The following is a 16,342-nucleotide window of genomic DNA, read 5'->3' as shown; positions in this document are numbered from 1 at the left end:
TCAAAGTAAGGTCTCTCACCAGGACTCTGTATGCACTGTCTTTGGCAATCCAGCAATGCAAAAACGTTAATGCAAAGATATTGCGAAAATCATACCAAAAGATCTGCAATGAAAAGTTAATGGTTAGGCAATGTAGAACACAATCTGACATTCCATGTCCTTTTTATACTCATAGTTTGTCATATAATTTCATATTCACTTAAAATTCACCTACAAAAGTTCTTGTTATTTTGATGTCAATATGCGAGCGTCTGTAATCGCTTGTTTTATAAACATTCAAATTCAAACAGGGAAAGCTTTTTGAATTGAAAATGTGTAAATAAAGACAAGGCCGACCCTTTTTTTATATGACATTAAAGCCTTCTAGCTTTTAGACGTATTTGCTATTTCTGTGTTTTCTACTTCATCGTTGAAGCAGTTTACAAAAGACAGAAGTACCAATGGTCATATAACATACCCGACCGAAAGTAATATTTTAAGCTCAATCATCCAAGCAATTTTCTCAACTTGTGAGAGAATACAGGGAAAGATGAAAAGAGGGATGTAGTGTGTAAACATCCCTTTCTAAAAGCAGCACTGTTATGCTTTGACGGTAGCATATGGTTGAATTTCCATCTAACATTCTATAATAAAATTTAGAAAAATGTTTTTTAGAACAGTTCTAAATTAGTTTCCCTGCTAGAGAGAACAGCTTAAAATTGGCTTTTAAGTTACAAAAGTGAAGAAATTTTCTTCTTTCTCACGAGATATATTAGAAGATGCGTCAATATACAAAAAAGGGCGGCTTCGGAAAATAAAAAGGGGAAAAAATTCAGGTAACCAAATTGTTGTAGCAATGGCTATGGCTTTATCGGTAGAATCCTGAAAGGTTCGTTGAATGAAATATAATTCTTTATAAAGGACCTTTCCCAGCGTTTTAAATGGTATGGCACTAAAAATTGTCTTCACCTTCCTAAATTTTTATCGATTTTTAATTTATCTTACAGTTTTGGAGCCTTGAATATGCTACAGAATTTGCCACTAATTTCTAAACACAGAAGTGTTCACACATTCAATTATTATTCGCATGGTTACCAAATGAAACCAAGTTAAGTAAAAGCTTTTATATCTGTTTATAAAATCATACGCATATTGCCGTTAAATTATAAACGAGGAAGACTTTGGCCCACAATGTTTGATCAGTTGTCAAATTCTCAATAAACCGACATATGGTGTTGCAATAGATGGGAAATTAAATCAAACAGGGATATCAGACGGTAAACAATCCAATTCAGTGCTTATTTGCAAATGTAAATATAAAGAGTCGTCAAATAATCGAAAGGTTCTCATCCAACATGATACTTAATCTCCAGTAACATAAATCTACATACAGGGAACTTTAAAATTGTTTGATTTTTTACCTAGGCCTGATCAAGAGTGAAGCAAAAATGAAAACAGGAGTATAATGTTGAAACCTTCCCAATGAAATCGAAAATATTTGGATAAACATAGAACTAAAAACAAATGAATTGCGAAAAACATTAGCCGCGTCACTACTTGTAGTCTTTTCGGAGGTAGGAAACCTTTTAGAGAAAGGTTCTATGGAGGTTTCCAAGAAGAATATTGGGTCTTGAGTATTCAGGAATAGCCAAGTTTTCAGGATTCAGCCTGGATTTTTTGTAGCTACCACACAAGCTAGCAACTAACTCTTGCAATAATCCCAGCCCAAAGTCTTCGGGACGCCCAGTTGCCTAAGCCCTGTTTTGGTAAAATTAGCTGTTTCCCGTAAAAATGATGTTGTCACCTCATACCCCTCAAAATAATGTTGGCTGTGGAGTTAAACATTATAGTTATCTGAAATAAGTCCATTATACTACACCGCACTTATTATTAAATAAAATTAGACAGTATTAAATTCGGAATATAGATACTTTAAAATTTTTTAAAAGACTGTATGAATCTGTACAATACTGTTCATTACTGTGTGAGCAGTTACAATTTCTGCCAAAATCTTGATACGCTACGCTAAGTTTTTCGGCATCTCAAATAATCAAAGTCAGAATAAGAAACTATGTTTGCAAACAATCTGGCCAATTTGGATAATTATTTTTGAGGAAGCTAAAAACTGATATTGGCTAGGCATGTTTAATTCTAGCATATATCGGATAAACAAGATTTCCTTACAGAAGTCCTTTGAGATTAAGATTGCAGTAAAACACATACCGCAATATCTCTTTTCAAGCAAATTTTGCATGAATGCATTTCGAACGGAAAAAAATCAAATAAGAAAAATAACAAATGCTGTTATAAGTGATGCAAAAAGGAAAGAGGACAATACAACAATAAAAGTTGATAAGGAGATTTGTTTATTGCTATCTTCTTGTGCAGGTTTTTTTAATTACTCGGTTATGGTTCAAGAAATGAAACAGAATTTGCGGACGCAGAGAGGACTTTCTTGAATGCCTAGAAAGTGCCTAAGATTTAAACAGAAATGCCTAGCAAGTGTCTATGATTGCAAGAAAATAATTAATGTTGATAGTATATTGAAAAATCCAGTGAAAATTGAAATTAACTATTTTTAGTTATAACGGCATGCTTGTAAAAACTTTGCAAAAAAATCCTGTCCTCAAAAACACAAGGCTGTTAAGCTCTGATACATACTTTTAACTGCTTTCTATGGGTCTCAGACACACTAAGACGAATCAAAGATTCTATCTAGCTTTTTGGCAGGAACATTAACTCTGCTATTATCCTTTGCCAATTTGAGTAAAGAAGAGCAGTTTTCTGCTTGATAAAAAATTGTCAATAAGGAAAAGTTTCAAGATGCATATAATAATCTTTATTATTAACTGGATAATGAAGTTTCAGCATATAGATCGATCACACAGGATTTATCATATCTCTAGATTCTAATAACAGAAGGAGTCCTCGGTGATTTGTTTTGTTTTGCAAATTTTAAATTAATCGATAGTATTGAGAATCTCTTTATGACAAAAAATTATAATTTAAAAACCGGGCCTCTGAAAAATAAAACTTCCTAAACATTAACGAAAATCAAGCTGTTTCCAAACATTCAAAGTTCACCTACATGACTTACACAAAAACACTCACAAAGACACACAATATCAAAAATGAAAACCGCATTTGCAATGAAACCAAACAAAATATTTCGCGACTATGTAACCAAGCTAAAGAATGCTTTGCTAACCCTTTAAGGAACACAGGAAGCACTTGTTAAAAAAGCTCCAAAATAGTTTTCAATGCATATTATTCTATAATAAAATCTTAACATATACTAAAGACAGTATTAACAAGTCGAACAATATTTCCAGAGAAACTAGGAGCTGCAGTATTCAAAATAACTTGCAATCCAAAGACAATAAAATATGTAAGAATTAACCGAAGGAATGTGCAGACAGTCAGTGAGTTTTCAAATTCAGGTGCAATATCTATCAATATTGGAACATCGACTGTCAGGAGATAAAGTTACAACAGTAAATATCAGCCGTTGGTACAATATCTATCAATATTGGAACATCGACTGTCGGGAGATAAAGTTACAACAGTAAATATCAGCCGTTGGTACAATATCTATCAATATTGAAACATCGACTGTCGGGAGATAAAGTTACAACAGTAAATATCAGCCGTTGGTACAATATCTATCAATATTGGAACATCGACTGTCGGGAAATAAAGTTACAACAGTAAATATCAGCCGTTGGTACAATATCTATCAATATTGGAACATCGCGTGTCGGGAGATAAAGTTACAACAGTAAATATCAGCCGTTGGTACAATATCTATCAATATTGGAACATCGACTGTCGGGAAATAAAGTTACAACAGTAAATATCAGCCGTTGGTACAATATCTATCAATATTGGAACATCAACTGTCGGGAGATAAAGTTACAACAGTAAATATCAGCCGTTGGTACAATATCTATCAATATTGGAACATCGACTGTCGGGAAATAAAGTTACAACAGTAAATATCAGCCGTTGGTACAATATCTATCAATAGTAGAACATCGATTGTGGGTAAAATAAACTATCAACATTAAATATGAACAGTAAATATCAGCCGTTGGTACACCGTCTTAGCAAATGCTGCCTCGTCACAGATATATCTTCGTGAACACAGCTATCTTTTGCTGAAAATGTCCTGCAAATGCTTGCATGGTCGTAACTATAACGAACGAGTGCATCCAATGATTTTCCAAACAGCCTGCAGTTATACATCTCAGCTTCTCCACAATTATAATTGAAGGACAAACAAGTCAATTCTGACCTGAGGCAACGATCACGACAGATCGCAATGCTTGGCGTCCATAGTTCTTCGATAGGTTCACAGGAGCTGTAATCTCCGAGCAAAGCCGAATCTCCAGACGGTTGAACATTCAACTCGCAAACCGAGCTAGCTTTTATTAGGCAAAAACTGCCAATCAAAAAGCAGCGACACAATAAACTGAAAAGAGCAAAGTGCATGGTGTCTTTTCCAAGGCGATATTTTTGTTCAATATGGCGTTGGTTTCTGCAGGAATCGAGACAGTGATCCACCAGCCGAGTCGACCCTCGTAGAATAATAACAGACACTCTGCAGTAGCCTCCTCTTTAAACAAAGCATTTGTTTACCCTCCTTTATGAGTGGGATGATTCAAATGTAAGCAACGTGCCTGAAAATAGTTGCCAGCGCATTAAAGCAGTAATACTTCGTTAATCACTTCTGGCCGCTTAACTGAAGAGCTTAAGCACTGGATCTTCAGTTCATAGGTTTGGCGTGGCAAGATTGATAATGTGTTATAAGATCTTCATTTCATTAGCTTGGCGTGGCAAGTTTGGTAAATATACCTGCAGCTTGCGTAAGTGTAAGACAGGTCAAGAGAATGATAATGAATTTATTCAAAAATAAGATCTTTTCAAGTATTCATACCAATAAACAAAGAGATGGTTTATTTAAAGCCTTGCTTATGCCTGCATAGAAAGGCAAGGATGTTTCGAAAAGTACAGAACAGCATTCCTGTTGGTCGTTGGTGCACATGAGTCTTTACTGATTATGAGAAGATTTAATGACAGTTTGCAGTTAGATTTGATGACAGCTGACATATCGTTGCAATTAAAGGAAAAATTCTTCGATTTGCGTGCTTCTGCTGGTTCCACATTATCTGTCGCTTTATTCATAAAATTCAAAAGCTATTGTTGTTTCTTGATGATAAAGTCGTCTACGTAGAAGCTTGATCTATACGCGATGATTAGAGTGTAAATGCAATTTTTCATGTCTGACGCAAGTCAACCTTCTTTCAAACAAGCACCACACTAGGCTGGACTGTAAACATGATTAATATTTCAAAGAGGAAGTTAAAGAGCCGCCGTTACTAGCCTATAGAACCTTGCCACTTTCATAAACAACCAGGATTCAATTAGCATTATGTATAGCTCGTACGTGCGTTAAGTATGCCTGACTTAGTGTACCGTTCATAAAAAACAACAGGACAGATCGGCAGCACGTAAAATTAAAATTCTCCGAATCAACAATTTTCAGTCTTTGCAAGACTAGCAATATTTTCAGCTCGTAGTAGACTTTGCAATTTATGTGCAGCATGTTATGAACTTTCCTCAGCGATAAACCGATTTCGCAAAATATAATAGGATACAATACAACTTTAACCATGTTTGATTAAAAATGCAAAATTATTGAAAAGTCAGGAAATTATACTGACAAGGACTGTAGTAGGCGGTGAAAATAGGATCAATATTTATATAAAAAGATAGTTTGTCAATAGAGTGAAAACCCAAGAGAGCTCAATGGGAAGGAGAGCCCTGAGTCAAATAGCAAACAAACAGGAAAGGAAATGGGTCACACATAAATATAAAATGGAACCACATTTTGCATGAAATCAAACGCTGATTTCCGAAACTGAAATTCCTCCTTGCTATTCTGTTTATACTTTACGAAGTCGAAAAGTAGGGTTTCAGAGCAATGCAACAGCTCAATTGTGAGAGCACCAGAAGCAAACATGAAGGATGAGTGAAGGACTGGTGATAAGAAAAATTCAGATTCGGATAAGTTTCTCTCTTTAATAATCTTAATAACTAGTATATATTCACAAGGGTGCAACTTTAGGAATAAAAAATGTCCCAATTACTTAGGAGATTTGGCGGGAAAGAAAAGAGAGAAGACGATTGCATTCTAATTAAAGTAGCTTGGGGCCCGGTAGCAGGAGATTTTTTCATCATGAAAATATCAAAAATTTGTCAGCGATGATTCGTTAGCAGCCAAATGCCAAAATGATAAATCAGTAGTTAAAATTATAGTTGATGTCCTTTGTTTAGGCGTTTTGGAATCTGTCTACAACAAACAAACGATCTCGACCTATGTAGACAGATAACATTCATTTTCTCTCTCGTACTCTTCGACTAGGTAAGAGGTTAGCAGCTGCAATTGGTCAAAGAAGGAACCAATCAAACGCTCTTTTCTTTCCTCGTGTTACTTTCGATCCACATCTGGATATCTAATTTTCTTAAAAAAATTGGACATTATCCGAGTTTTTATTCTGAAAAATGTCGAGAGAAAACTACTTCTATGTGATATGTTTCCGTTTTTCGGTGCGATTTTTACCAATGATTTCTCACAGCCCATAGCCAATATGGCAGCTACTTATGAGAACAAATAGATCGACGCTTCAACTTCTGGGAATAGGTTACACACATAGCAACCGCATTGTGTAGTTACCAGTACACTTCCATGTAAGCTCAGATATTGAAACGTAGTATGCAGTTTGGTAAAATTGTCAATTTAATGAATGCAAGGAGAGTCAGCTGGTATCTATAAATTGCTTATTGCTTTAATGCTGTAATGTTCTGCTATGTTATCGAAATAAATGCAAAATCAATTATGTGTCTTTACTGTCCACATCAATGCTATACAACAACCAGGTTTTGTTCTTTAGCCTACAAACAAACTTCAGTTTTTCTGTCTAAAACTAAAACTGTTTGAAATTTGTTGCCCTTATATCGTTAAAACCGAATGAGAAAATTTGTCCCAATATTCCTCAAATTGCCTACTGAGACAACTGATCACCGATTGCTTCGTACACCAAGATGTTTATTTGTGATTTTTTATAGGTAACATTTTTGCAATTTAGCGACTTGGATGAAAATAAAACTTTTAGTATGTTTCAATATTCTACTGCTTTTTCTTAAAATTTTGTTGCTGAAAAGTTTAGCTGTTTGATATTATCTAATTAACAGCAAATTAAGTATTAAAATATGCCAAAATCTAAAATGAGTAAGAATGTGTAATAAATTAAGCCGTGTAATTAGAGGAAGAAACTCACCGAAATGATGAAGGGCAGACCAGTTAATATTTCTAATATCATGTACCTCCCGATCGCGCCAAGAAGAGAGCCCTGCATAAAATATCAAAAATCATATGGTATTTGCAATGGCCTATTGACCATACCCTGGGTACCAGAGGCACAAAATTTCGAGCGCATAAACAGAATGCCAAGCAGAGAAGCGAAAGAACGCTCCTCCGCTTCTCCACTTCTATACTCTATTTCCGCTCTCGAATTTATGTGGCTCTGGTACCCAGGGTAATGACGACCCATACGAGGGTTTTAGAGAATAAAGCAATTAGTATCTAATTTTCTGATGGATAAGATACGCCGTATTGGTCAATTATTGACGAGAAAAATTTGAAGAAAATGGTTATTATTTAAGTACTCATTGAAGACAAATTTTTTAAATTGTTGAATTTATTTGAATCAAAGAATTTTAATTCATCGATTTTGATTGGTTTATGTGTAAAATTTTATTATAAAGTAAACTAAAAATTTAGCCATGATGCTTATGAACATTTGATGCTTAGTAACGATTGAAAAAATGATGCTATAAACAAATGTTCTTTGCTTACTTTCAATTATTACCAATTAGAATATCTTTATAAACTACTAACACATAGAAATATTAGATGTTGTCTCTTATGAGAAGATTTCTCTTGACTTCTGGGCAAGGATATATTCAAAAAAACATCTCTCAACATAACCAGCGATAGATAATAACCACTGGAATAGGTGATAGTAAGTGTATATTGATGCCATAACTAGTTTCCATCAGCTATAAAGGCCATAACTAGTCTTTAGTCAAATTTTGAAAACGCAAAAAATTACAAAGACTAGCCATTTGGTTTTTTACGGTTGGCTATAAATAGAGGAGAAATGCCAAAAGTGTGTACACAGAAGATCAATTTTATTTTTCCAAAAGCATAGAATTTTACTAACTTTGTATGACAGAAATCCGGTGAGAATTGCATCAAAGATGCTAAATATGGCAACTGCAGTCTAAAATAAAAATTTTTTCGAGAAAATGCAGATACATGAAAGTTGCAAAAAAAATGCAAAATACGAAATCAATTAAAAATTAATGCGAAAATTCGCAATATTTGAATCAGATCTTAAAAGGCTCGTCAATTTAATTGAAAATGCAGTTCAATTTTAACAAAAATCAATTTGGAAGAGAATGCCCAAAGATAAAGCGGGGATTAACCAGCTGCTACACAACGCGCCATCACAACGGACAGGAATACTGCCAACGCGCAATGTTGGAATGCTGGCATCCAATATTTGGATGAAGACGATTGCTTACAGGTCTGTAATAAAATGCTCGATGTCGAACAGGTAGGGCTGTACACGATTTTGGTGTATAGAAGTGGACGGTTCGAAGTTGCTTCTCCGAGTTTCATTCTTTGGCTTTTACTATCATTAGGTAATTGTTTGGGAGAGTTATTCTTACTCTGTGGTTTTACACCAGAGCTACGTTTATTGTTTCGCTGTGACCTTTGAAGGTACAGAAATATGTACACTTGATCCTGATTGGTCAATATCGGCACATCAGAACGAGGAGAGGTGCGCATTGAACCAGACTCTCTCTTATCTTATATAGAGGGAGTCTGGTACCCAGGGTAGGGTAATACAAACTCCAGTTCATTTGAATTAATAGGCTTTCAAAGAAGCTCATATTGAATTGGTCTAGGCCTGTTTGCTCGTTATCTTCGCTATTGAAATGCTTCAGATTCACATTCTGAATAGCATAAGATTAGACTCGAGGTACCAATGGGGAACTATAATATTGGAATAGCGAATCTCCGATACGCAACTTGCCGTACGAAGATGAGATCCTTCAAATTATACTATGACGTCAAATTTACATCACAGCTGTATTGTGTTTCAATTTAATTTTTCAAATGCTGAAATGCCTAATAATATATTTGAAAAAACAAATTATGATTAATAGGTTTAACTTCATTAGCCTAGCTTATACGAAATGATTGCAATTTTTCGCTAGGAGATCAATTTAAGAATTTAGATTAGCCAATATTTGTTTATGAAATCTCTTAAGATGTTTTCAAATATCTAAAAGATAGATGTGATGAAAGAGAGCCACTCCCAAATGAATCCAGAATGTTTATATGTTATCTTCAAGGGCGTAGGAGATATGGTGGCGATGAGGGATTTATCTCAATAGATTAATAATACTCGGGGAAGATCAACACTAAGCCCCGGTAAACGTTTAGCACCCACTTTGCTCATGGTGATCTCCACTACCCCTATCCTCGTTTATAAATGATTTATGTTGCGATGCTAACCTATCTCAGATTTTGAGAGGTCATGACATCAGACAGGGAAATCAAGTAATGTGTTTCCAAGAGTATGGTCCGGCAGAAGCGCCGAATAAAGTATAACAAAAATAAACAATAAATCAAAAGAATCGCCCACCTGGAAGGCCCATATGCCTATAGGCCGATCTACCCAAAGTAATGCCATACTGAAATAAAATTTTAGAATCAGCAAAAATCTACATAAAACAGTTAAATACTGAAATCATGAATCAAAAATTAAAATCATGACTCTTAACTTTTCAAAAATTTTGAATTTTTTTCGACCAAAATTTTGATATCTAAAGGTTAAGCTCTCTGAAGTACCGACTTTATTATACTGAAGTTCCAATCGCCTACTTCGATCGAGACAGAAATTCGAAATAAGCCTTAAGCCCTTATAGCCTTAAGCGATAAAACCCAGTTCCATCTTGTTGAAGAAAGTCTATCAAAAACAAGGTGATAAGCCAATTGTGATTATTTTGGGTAATATATAATGTTTAATATAAAAATTTTTTGTCACGGTTTAGCTTCTAACTCCCCTGGCTTTTTTAAAGACAGAAACAAAGTGGTATGAGTTTCTTGAACAAATGGTTTTTAGCCAGTTGGTGTGAATATGAGAAAACAGCCTTAACGCTTCAGAAATTTGACGAATTAGGTTCAAGACATGAAATTTAGTAAAAACGGAGGAGAGATGTTACGACTGACAAGGGTCTTTACAGTTTTGGAAATGAATTCTCTCTGTATTTTCTAAGCCACCCTCTCTCTCAAGCTCTATTCTATAACCTCTAGAGATAAATTAGCTCCCGAAGACTAAATTGCAGTTTTAAGGGTACAAGTAAATCAGTATTATAATGACTTGCACAAACAAGATAAAATATAAAACTTTCTGTAATATATTTCATTTTGGTACGAAAAATCTAAAAGGTTCTACTGATAGCAAAAAACTTTTCAGTAAGACTAAATTAAAGATGAGCTTGCATTCTGATATAAAAAAATATAATCTATTTTTGGCCCTCTTTTATCGCTTCAAAAACGCATTTTGATCAGCCGACAATTCTCAATTTCTCATTAGGTTTAAAACTAATGACCTTATGTTACGGAGAATGGAGTTGCATGTGTGTAGCACTGATCTCTATAAAAGACTGGATCGAGTTTCTGCCGTTTCAGACTATTTATTATTTTTATTTATCATATTTATACCCTATCAGCTACTAAGTTAAAAAAATGCTGGTCAATGTTGCTTGTCAGCGTGGGACCCATCGTTGAGTGTGGGCCTACATAAGATTACCAATAACGTCAGAAGTTCAAATTTTCAATTTAGGTTGAAAAACAGATCAGAATTGTAACTATAAAAATTTCCCAACGTTCGATGTGATCAAAGATGTTTATTGTCGTGCTACACGCTGCGTCTGATGCGCTGTATTTTCTGCTGTATTAAAAATTTGGTCAATTAGAGATAAAGGTACAGAATAGAAATGTCATTTCTATTTTGTGATAGAGGTAGGTTGTTTGTAAAAAGTGCGTTTCGACATTGTGTACCCGGTTTAGCTCTCGTGTCGGTACCTTTTGGTGTTTCGCCGTGAACGGTGTGTCTTTTATAGAGATCAGTGAGGTGTAGTCATTGAAAAGGGGTTTAGTTTTTGTTGTTTTGTTCTAATCTTTTAAATGTTAACGTAAATGTTAAATGTTAAGTAATCTTTTTAAATTTGAACGTTCCTTGTTGATGTACGTATCCGTAAAGAAATATTACTATATTGTGAAACTTTCAGAGGACATTTTCGCTAGTGATATCACTTGCACTGTGTCCGTTTTTTAGCGTTTTGTTTTGGAAAGTGCACTCTAAATATTCTCTCAATTTGTAACAAAATTGAATACGATAACCTCTTAGTACGGTTTTTGTAATACAATTTGTACATTGCGATTTTCATTAGTATATGCAAGATATATCTTAAAGTTATTCTTTAAAGGGTAATCTAAAAGTAAAACTCACTGAATATCATCTTTAGAATAATCAGGGCAACACCATTTTGTTGTGTTTCGTCTATCTTCAGGACATCCGCCACTAAAGAAAGACAAAATAAAATACCTCATATATTGCGGCAGAATTGAGAAATATCTTCATATAACTGTTTCAAATCTAAAGCTAATGTCATAAAATTGAAAAGACAAAGATATGTAAAGGAAAGTTCTGACTTAGCGATGTCCAATTTATTCAGGGTGCAACTTTTGTCTTGAATAAAGAAGGAAAATTCAAATCAATCCAACTTTGTGAGTATCCAACCCATCCGAGGTATGACTTAACGGGAATTAACAGAATTTTTTCGAAATATCTAGAAAAATGTCTAGACCTAAAGATAAAATGATGATTAGTGAAACTACTTTATATCGAATTGATTATATCATATCACACATTATACAATGTTATTTTATCATGTATGTTAGAGACAATTCGCCGAGAAATGGAATTCGATCATCACTTACCATCCCGATCTTTTTGGATCTGTATCCAGGAGGGCGCGCAGTAGATATGCCATACAGGAGGACAAAAATATTGCAAAGCGCAGAGATTGCCATCTTATACCTAAGAAGAAATGAATTAAAAGCAGGTTAGACAACAATTTGCCATGAGGATAGGTTATTTTAAAATTTAAACAAACATTAAAATACAACTAGGAATGAATAACTTGACGAAAACATTAAAAGGAATTTTTAGTACCTCGTTCAAGCATACAGAGCTTCATCAGAAATAAATGTAACGAGCTCGGTACACATTTAACTGATACCTAATTGGATTTTATTTGTAAATGTATGAAGTGTGTGCCTTATTTTTCTATAAAAGAAAATGATACTTAGACAGGTTAATTTGTGTGCAGTTTGATAACAGAACACGGAACTGTGTAAGTGAAGATGTGGGCCAAAATAAAAAAAGAGAAGCTCCAGTTTGACACAATGACTGATATGGTACTCAGTGCAGAAGATAAGAAGAGATGAGATGAAAGCGAGAAGAAAATGTAACGGTGGCACGTGACTCGTTTGACGAATGAAGATGGCGATCAAATCTTTAAGTAAGTTGACGACCGTAGTTTTATGTGAACGAACGAAGACATTAATCCAAGCCTAATTCATGTAACATAGTCTTACGGATCGCTTTGTCTTGAAGCACAGATGGCGTCCAAGTATTTTTAGGCAAATAGCCAACAGTTATAGTGCGCTCAAAATGTAAAGCAGATTTTAAAATCAAAATGACAAAGATTAATTTACATGGTGAATAATTTATGCTAAATGAGCCTATGATAGTAGAATGTAGAGGACAGCAAAATAAGAAAACTAATTAAATTTAGAATAATCAACTATTAAAGTTGTGGATTTTGATTTATTTGGTTGATAACCGCTTTACGCAAAACCGCAGTTCGGAATAAATTTGATCAAAGGACGAGAATCTGGACAATGAAAAATGAGCCTGTGGACTTTCAAAGAAAATCGTAATATGATTATATAAGTAGCAAAAGATAACGGAGAAGAAATACCTCCAACCAGAATCAAATTATCTAAGCCTGAAAAATAGCGAATACTACTTTGAACAATTTTTGGCGGTACAGAACTTGAAAATGGCTTTGAAAAAGGCAAACATTTTACAACATATTGGCTAAAAGCTCTTTCGTCTGACACTCCTCAGAGCATAAAATGTCAAAAAATGGTTCAAAAGAACATGATGAAAAATATTTACCCAGTTGTGGATCGAAATAGGCCAATTCGAAAAACGCAAGCACAAGACCGGTGTAGTTCACCAATCAGTGCCGCGAGCCTAATGAAAAATTACCACTGGAGTCCAAAAGAGAAAATGAACTCCTTCTGTCTACATAATGGCGGCTTTTTCGTCTGTATGTAGATCGATTTCAAAACTGCTAGATGGAAGGACGACCGGGCTCTGTCAATTATCCGAGACACGTCGTTATTATAGAGTTTTGCACAATCTGGGTTGTCTAAAAAATGTTGACCGATGGCAGAATCACCTGTTTTAACAGTGTTTCTAGACCTACTTGATCGAGGAGGCTGTTCTCTTTGAGGGGCAGTTTTGTTTCTTATGTTGGAAAGAATATGCTGTTTTATCCTATCCTCCAGTCTTTGGGTTGTGCGTGCTACGTAGCCAGAATCACACTGGCACGTTAATTCATGAATAGATGGAAGGGCTCTTCTAGTGCTGTAAACAATCCGAGGATTGACAGCAAAGGAACATTTGGTTGTGGCTTGGCTAATTTGACTCTCGAATCGCAAGGAAGTGTTACCAATCCATGGTAGTTTCAAATAAACTGGGCACTTTTGCGGACCAAACGTTTCAACAGCTGAAAAACCTGCGATCTTCTCCTTAGTATGAGATCAAATGCCATCTTCTTGATAGCCTTTGTCCAGAATGATCGTTTTAAGTTTTTCCAGTTCAGCGTGCAATTTAGATTTCGAGCAGATCATCAGTGCACTAAGTGCTTATAGCGGTATACACTGGTAAGGAATCCAGTGTTAGACTTTTCGACTAAAAAATCTAAAAATGGCAAGGAATCATTTTCTTTCTTTTCAAACGTAAAATGTAGGGCTGGGTGAAGGCTATTAAGGTGTTTTAGGAAAGTATCACACTCAGCCTCTGTTTTGAAAATGGTAAATGTGTCATCCACATACCGAAAATAGAAACCTGGCTTTTGGTCGTAGTCGAACAAATGCTCCTCATGAAAGCCAACAAAGACGTTGGCCAAGAGTTCGAAATCTTTGTTGACTTTCATGAAGAGCGTTGTTTGTCATGAAAATGGTGAGCTTAGAAAGAAGAGAGGAATTTTGATGAGCTACGGAATTTACTTAGTTCCAGAAGAAAGAAAAGGTAGAGTCTTTCAGAAGATTACAAAAGAGTTGCGTATGGAAGCGTGATGATGATTTCAAGTTTTTCTTGCACGTGAAGTTGTGTCAGTATAAACAGTCTATACTGAAATTTTAAGGTCACACGTCGATAACTTGTTTGCGACCAAGAATCCCCTCCTGCCCTTCCCTTAAGAATTTTAGATTAGCTGGACTGTAGTGGTGATTTTTCATTCTACTTTTATGCCAAGCTAAAAATCAAGCTAGAATTGATAGCATTAGGAATATTGTGTTAAGTTTGACAATATTTCTTGTACTCCTTGTACCGTATCAGTTTTATCATAATTGATTTATTTACCTGTTTGTCATGCACACGTTAATTCGCAAAACTGCCAAACTGACTAGAACTATTCTTATAGAAGACTTTCACAAGTAAATTAATTTAGCTTTTAAATAAATGTTGTTTTTTTCAGTTGAATGAAATTTATGAATATTCCTTCGAGATTTAATTATATCAAAGAGATGCAAGAAGAATAAAGTCAAGCCATAACATGAGATGATCTATGTAGTAAGGAATGTTGCTTAGAAGAATCGCTTAGGAAAATTACTCATGCTTTTGCTATTTGTTGTTTTCACATCATAAAACATAAAAGCTTCATTCTGATACGTATCTGGATTTGGATTCGGTTTTGAATCTGAACCTGAAACTAAAACTACTGGATCATGATCTGAGCCGAACCAAATGCCTGAAGATAGTTGTCTTTTTTCAACTCATTCTTAAGATAGAAAATACGCTTTCTAAAGCTGTACACGGGTCAACCTCGAAGATTTTACTCTGAATATGTGTACTGTACTTACTCGACTTATGATTGGTGATGAAAATGATCTTTAATCTTTCTCTGAATGTTTTCTCGTGTATGTAATACTTCACCCTGACGCTGCAAGAACAAGAAAGATCTATTTATAAAGGTTGTTCGCTCAAACTTAAAAATATTCTTTCAAATTTTTAATTTTTTCCAAAAGATGTTACAACAAACACAAAACAGAGTTACAAACAGCGAATTTGATTCAGATAGAAGCAAAAATTTGTTCACTAGCAAGTAGGCTAAATCACAGACCTCGCGATATTATAGTATTAGAAGCAAAGGCAGAACGTGGAATGACATAGCTGCTCTCAATTTTCCAGCAGAATATTGAACGCGTTCTTCTGATTTGCTATTCAGAATTCACACAAACCTATCAACCCCTATTGGATATCAATGGTCTTTTAAGCTAATCAAGGCAAATTGTTCGCTTTTTACATAAACCTACGTGGCATCAGAGCAATTTTCCCACAAGAAAACCATTCTATGCTTAATACAAGATGGTTTCCGATGAGCGGAGATGCGTGTTAAAAATTTAACAGGTGCAATTTTCGAGTGTTATGATGAAAGCACTTACTCATTATTTGATGCTCGCAGCTTGATTGAATAGCATAGCTCGAATAGGAATTCACTTGCCACGCGCAAATAACTGCGTGCATGCACAACAAATGCGAAACTTTTGAAATGGCTACTAAGTTAATTACAAAATAGAAGCTTCAAATCTTAATAAATGCATTTGTCCTGGGGGTAGGAACCAGCACTTAACACTTTTGTTTTAGAGATCTTTTCTGTGGTTATCTTCATACTTTGTTTTAGTTTTTTTCTATACCATTGCATTGTAATTTCACCTGCCATTTGAAGCCAGGCTAAACTTTTCGTGATTTAACTTAAAAACTGTAACTGCACTTCTGGAATTTTTTGACTAGCAACGTCAAAAGCATTTCAAAATTGGACAGAAACATGTTGAAAGAAGCATTATGTCTTAAAAGAAGGGATG

At 34.8% G+C, this 16,342-nt stretch overlaps 1 protein-coding gene across 6 annotated transcripts in view; it reads right to left on the bottom strand.

Moving 5' to 3' along the window:
* Window positions 1-16,342, bottom strand: part of LOC148958988 (potassium channel subfamily T member 1-like) — a 91,270-nt gene that overhangs the window by 20,622 nt on the left and 54,306 nt on the right. For all 6 annotated transcript variants that reach the window (XM_089111587.1, XM_089111585.1, XM_089111586.1 and 3 more), the window contains 7 exons: window positions 15,341-15,420; window positions 12,122-12,221; window positions 11,631-11,702; window positions 9,759-9,807; window positions 8,265-8,324; window positions 7,320-7,391; window positions 20-103 (listed from right to left, as the gene is read on the bottom strand). In XM_089111587.1, the coding sequence (XP_088967713.1) occupies window positions 20-103; window positions 7,320-7,391; window positions 8,265-8,324; window positions 9,759-9,807; window positions 11,631-11,702; window positions 12,122-12,221; window positions 15,341-15,420 (517 nt within the window). The remainder of the gene's footprint in view (window positions 1-19; window positions 104-7,319; window positions 7,392-8,264; window positions 8,325-9,758; window positions 9,808-11,630; window positions 11,703-12,121; window positions 12,222-15,340; window positions 15,421-16,342) is intronic.

Source organism: Rhopilema esculentum, chromosome 11 (assembly GCF_057945365.1).
Source record: "Rhopilema esculentum isolate cy_ngs chromosome 11, ASM5794536v1, whole genome shotgun sequence".
Taxonomy (NCBI): domain Eukaryota; kingdom Metazoa; phylum Cnidaria; class Scyphozoa; order Rhizostomeae; family Rhizostomatidae; genus Rhopilema; species Rhopilema esculentum.
This window is presented reverse-complemented; position numbering and strand designations above follow the sequence as displayed.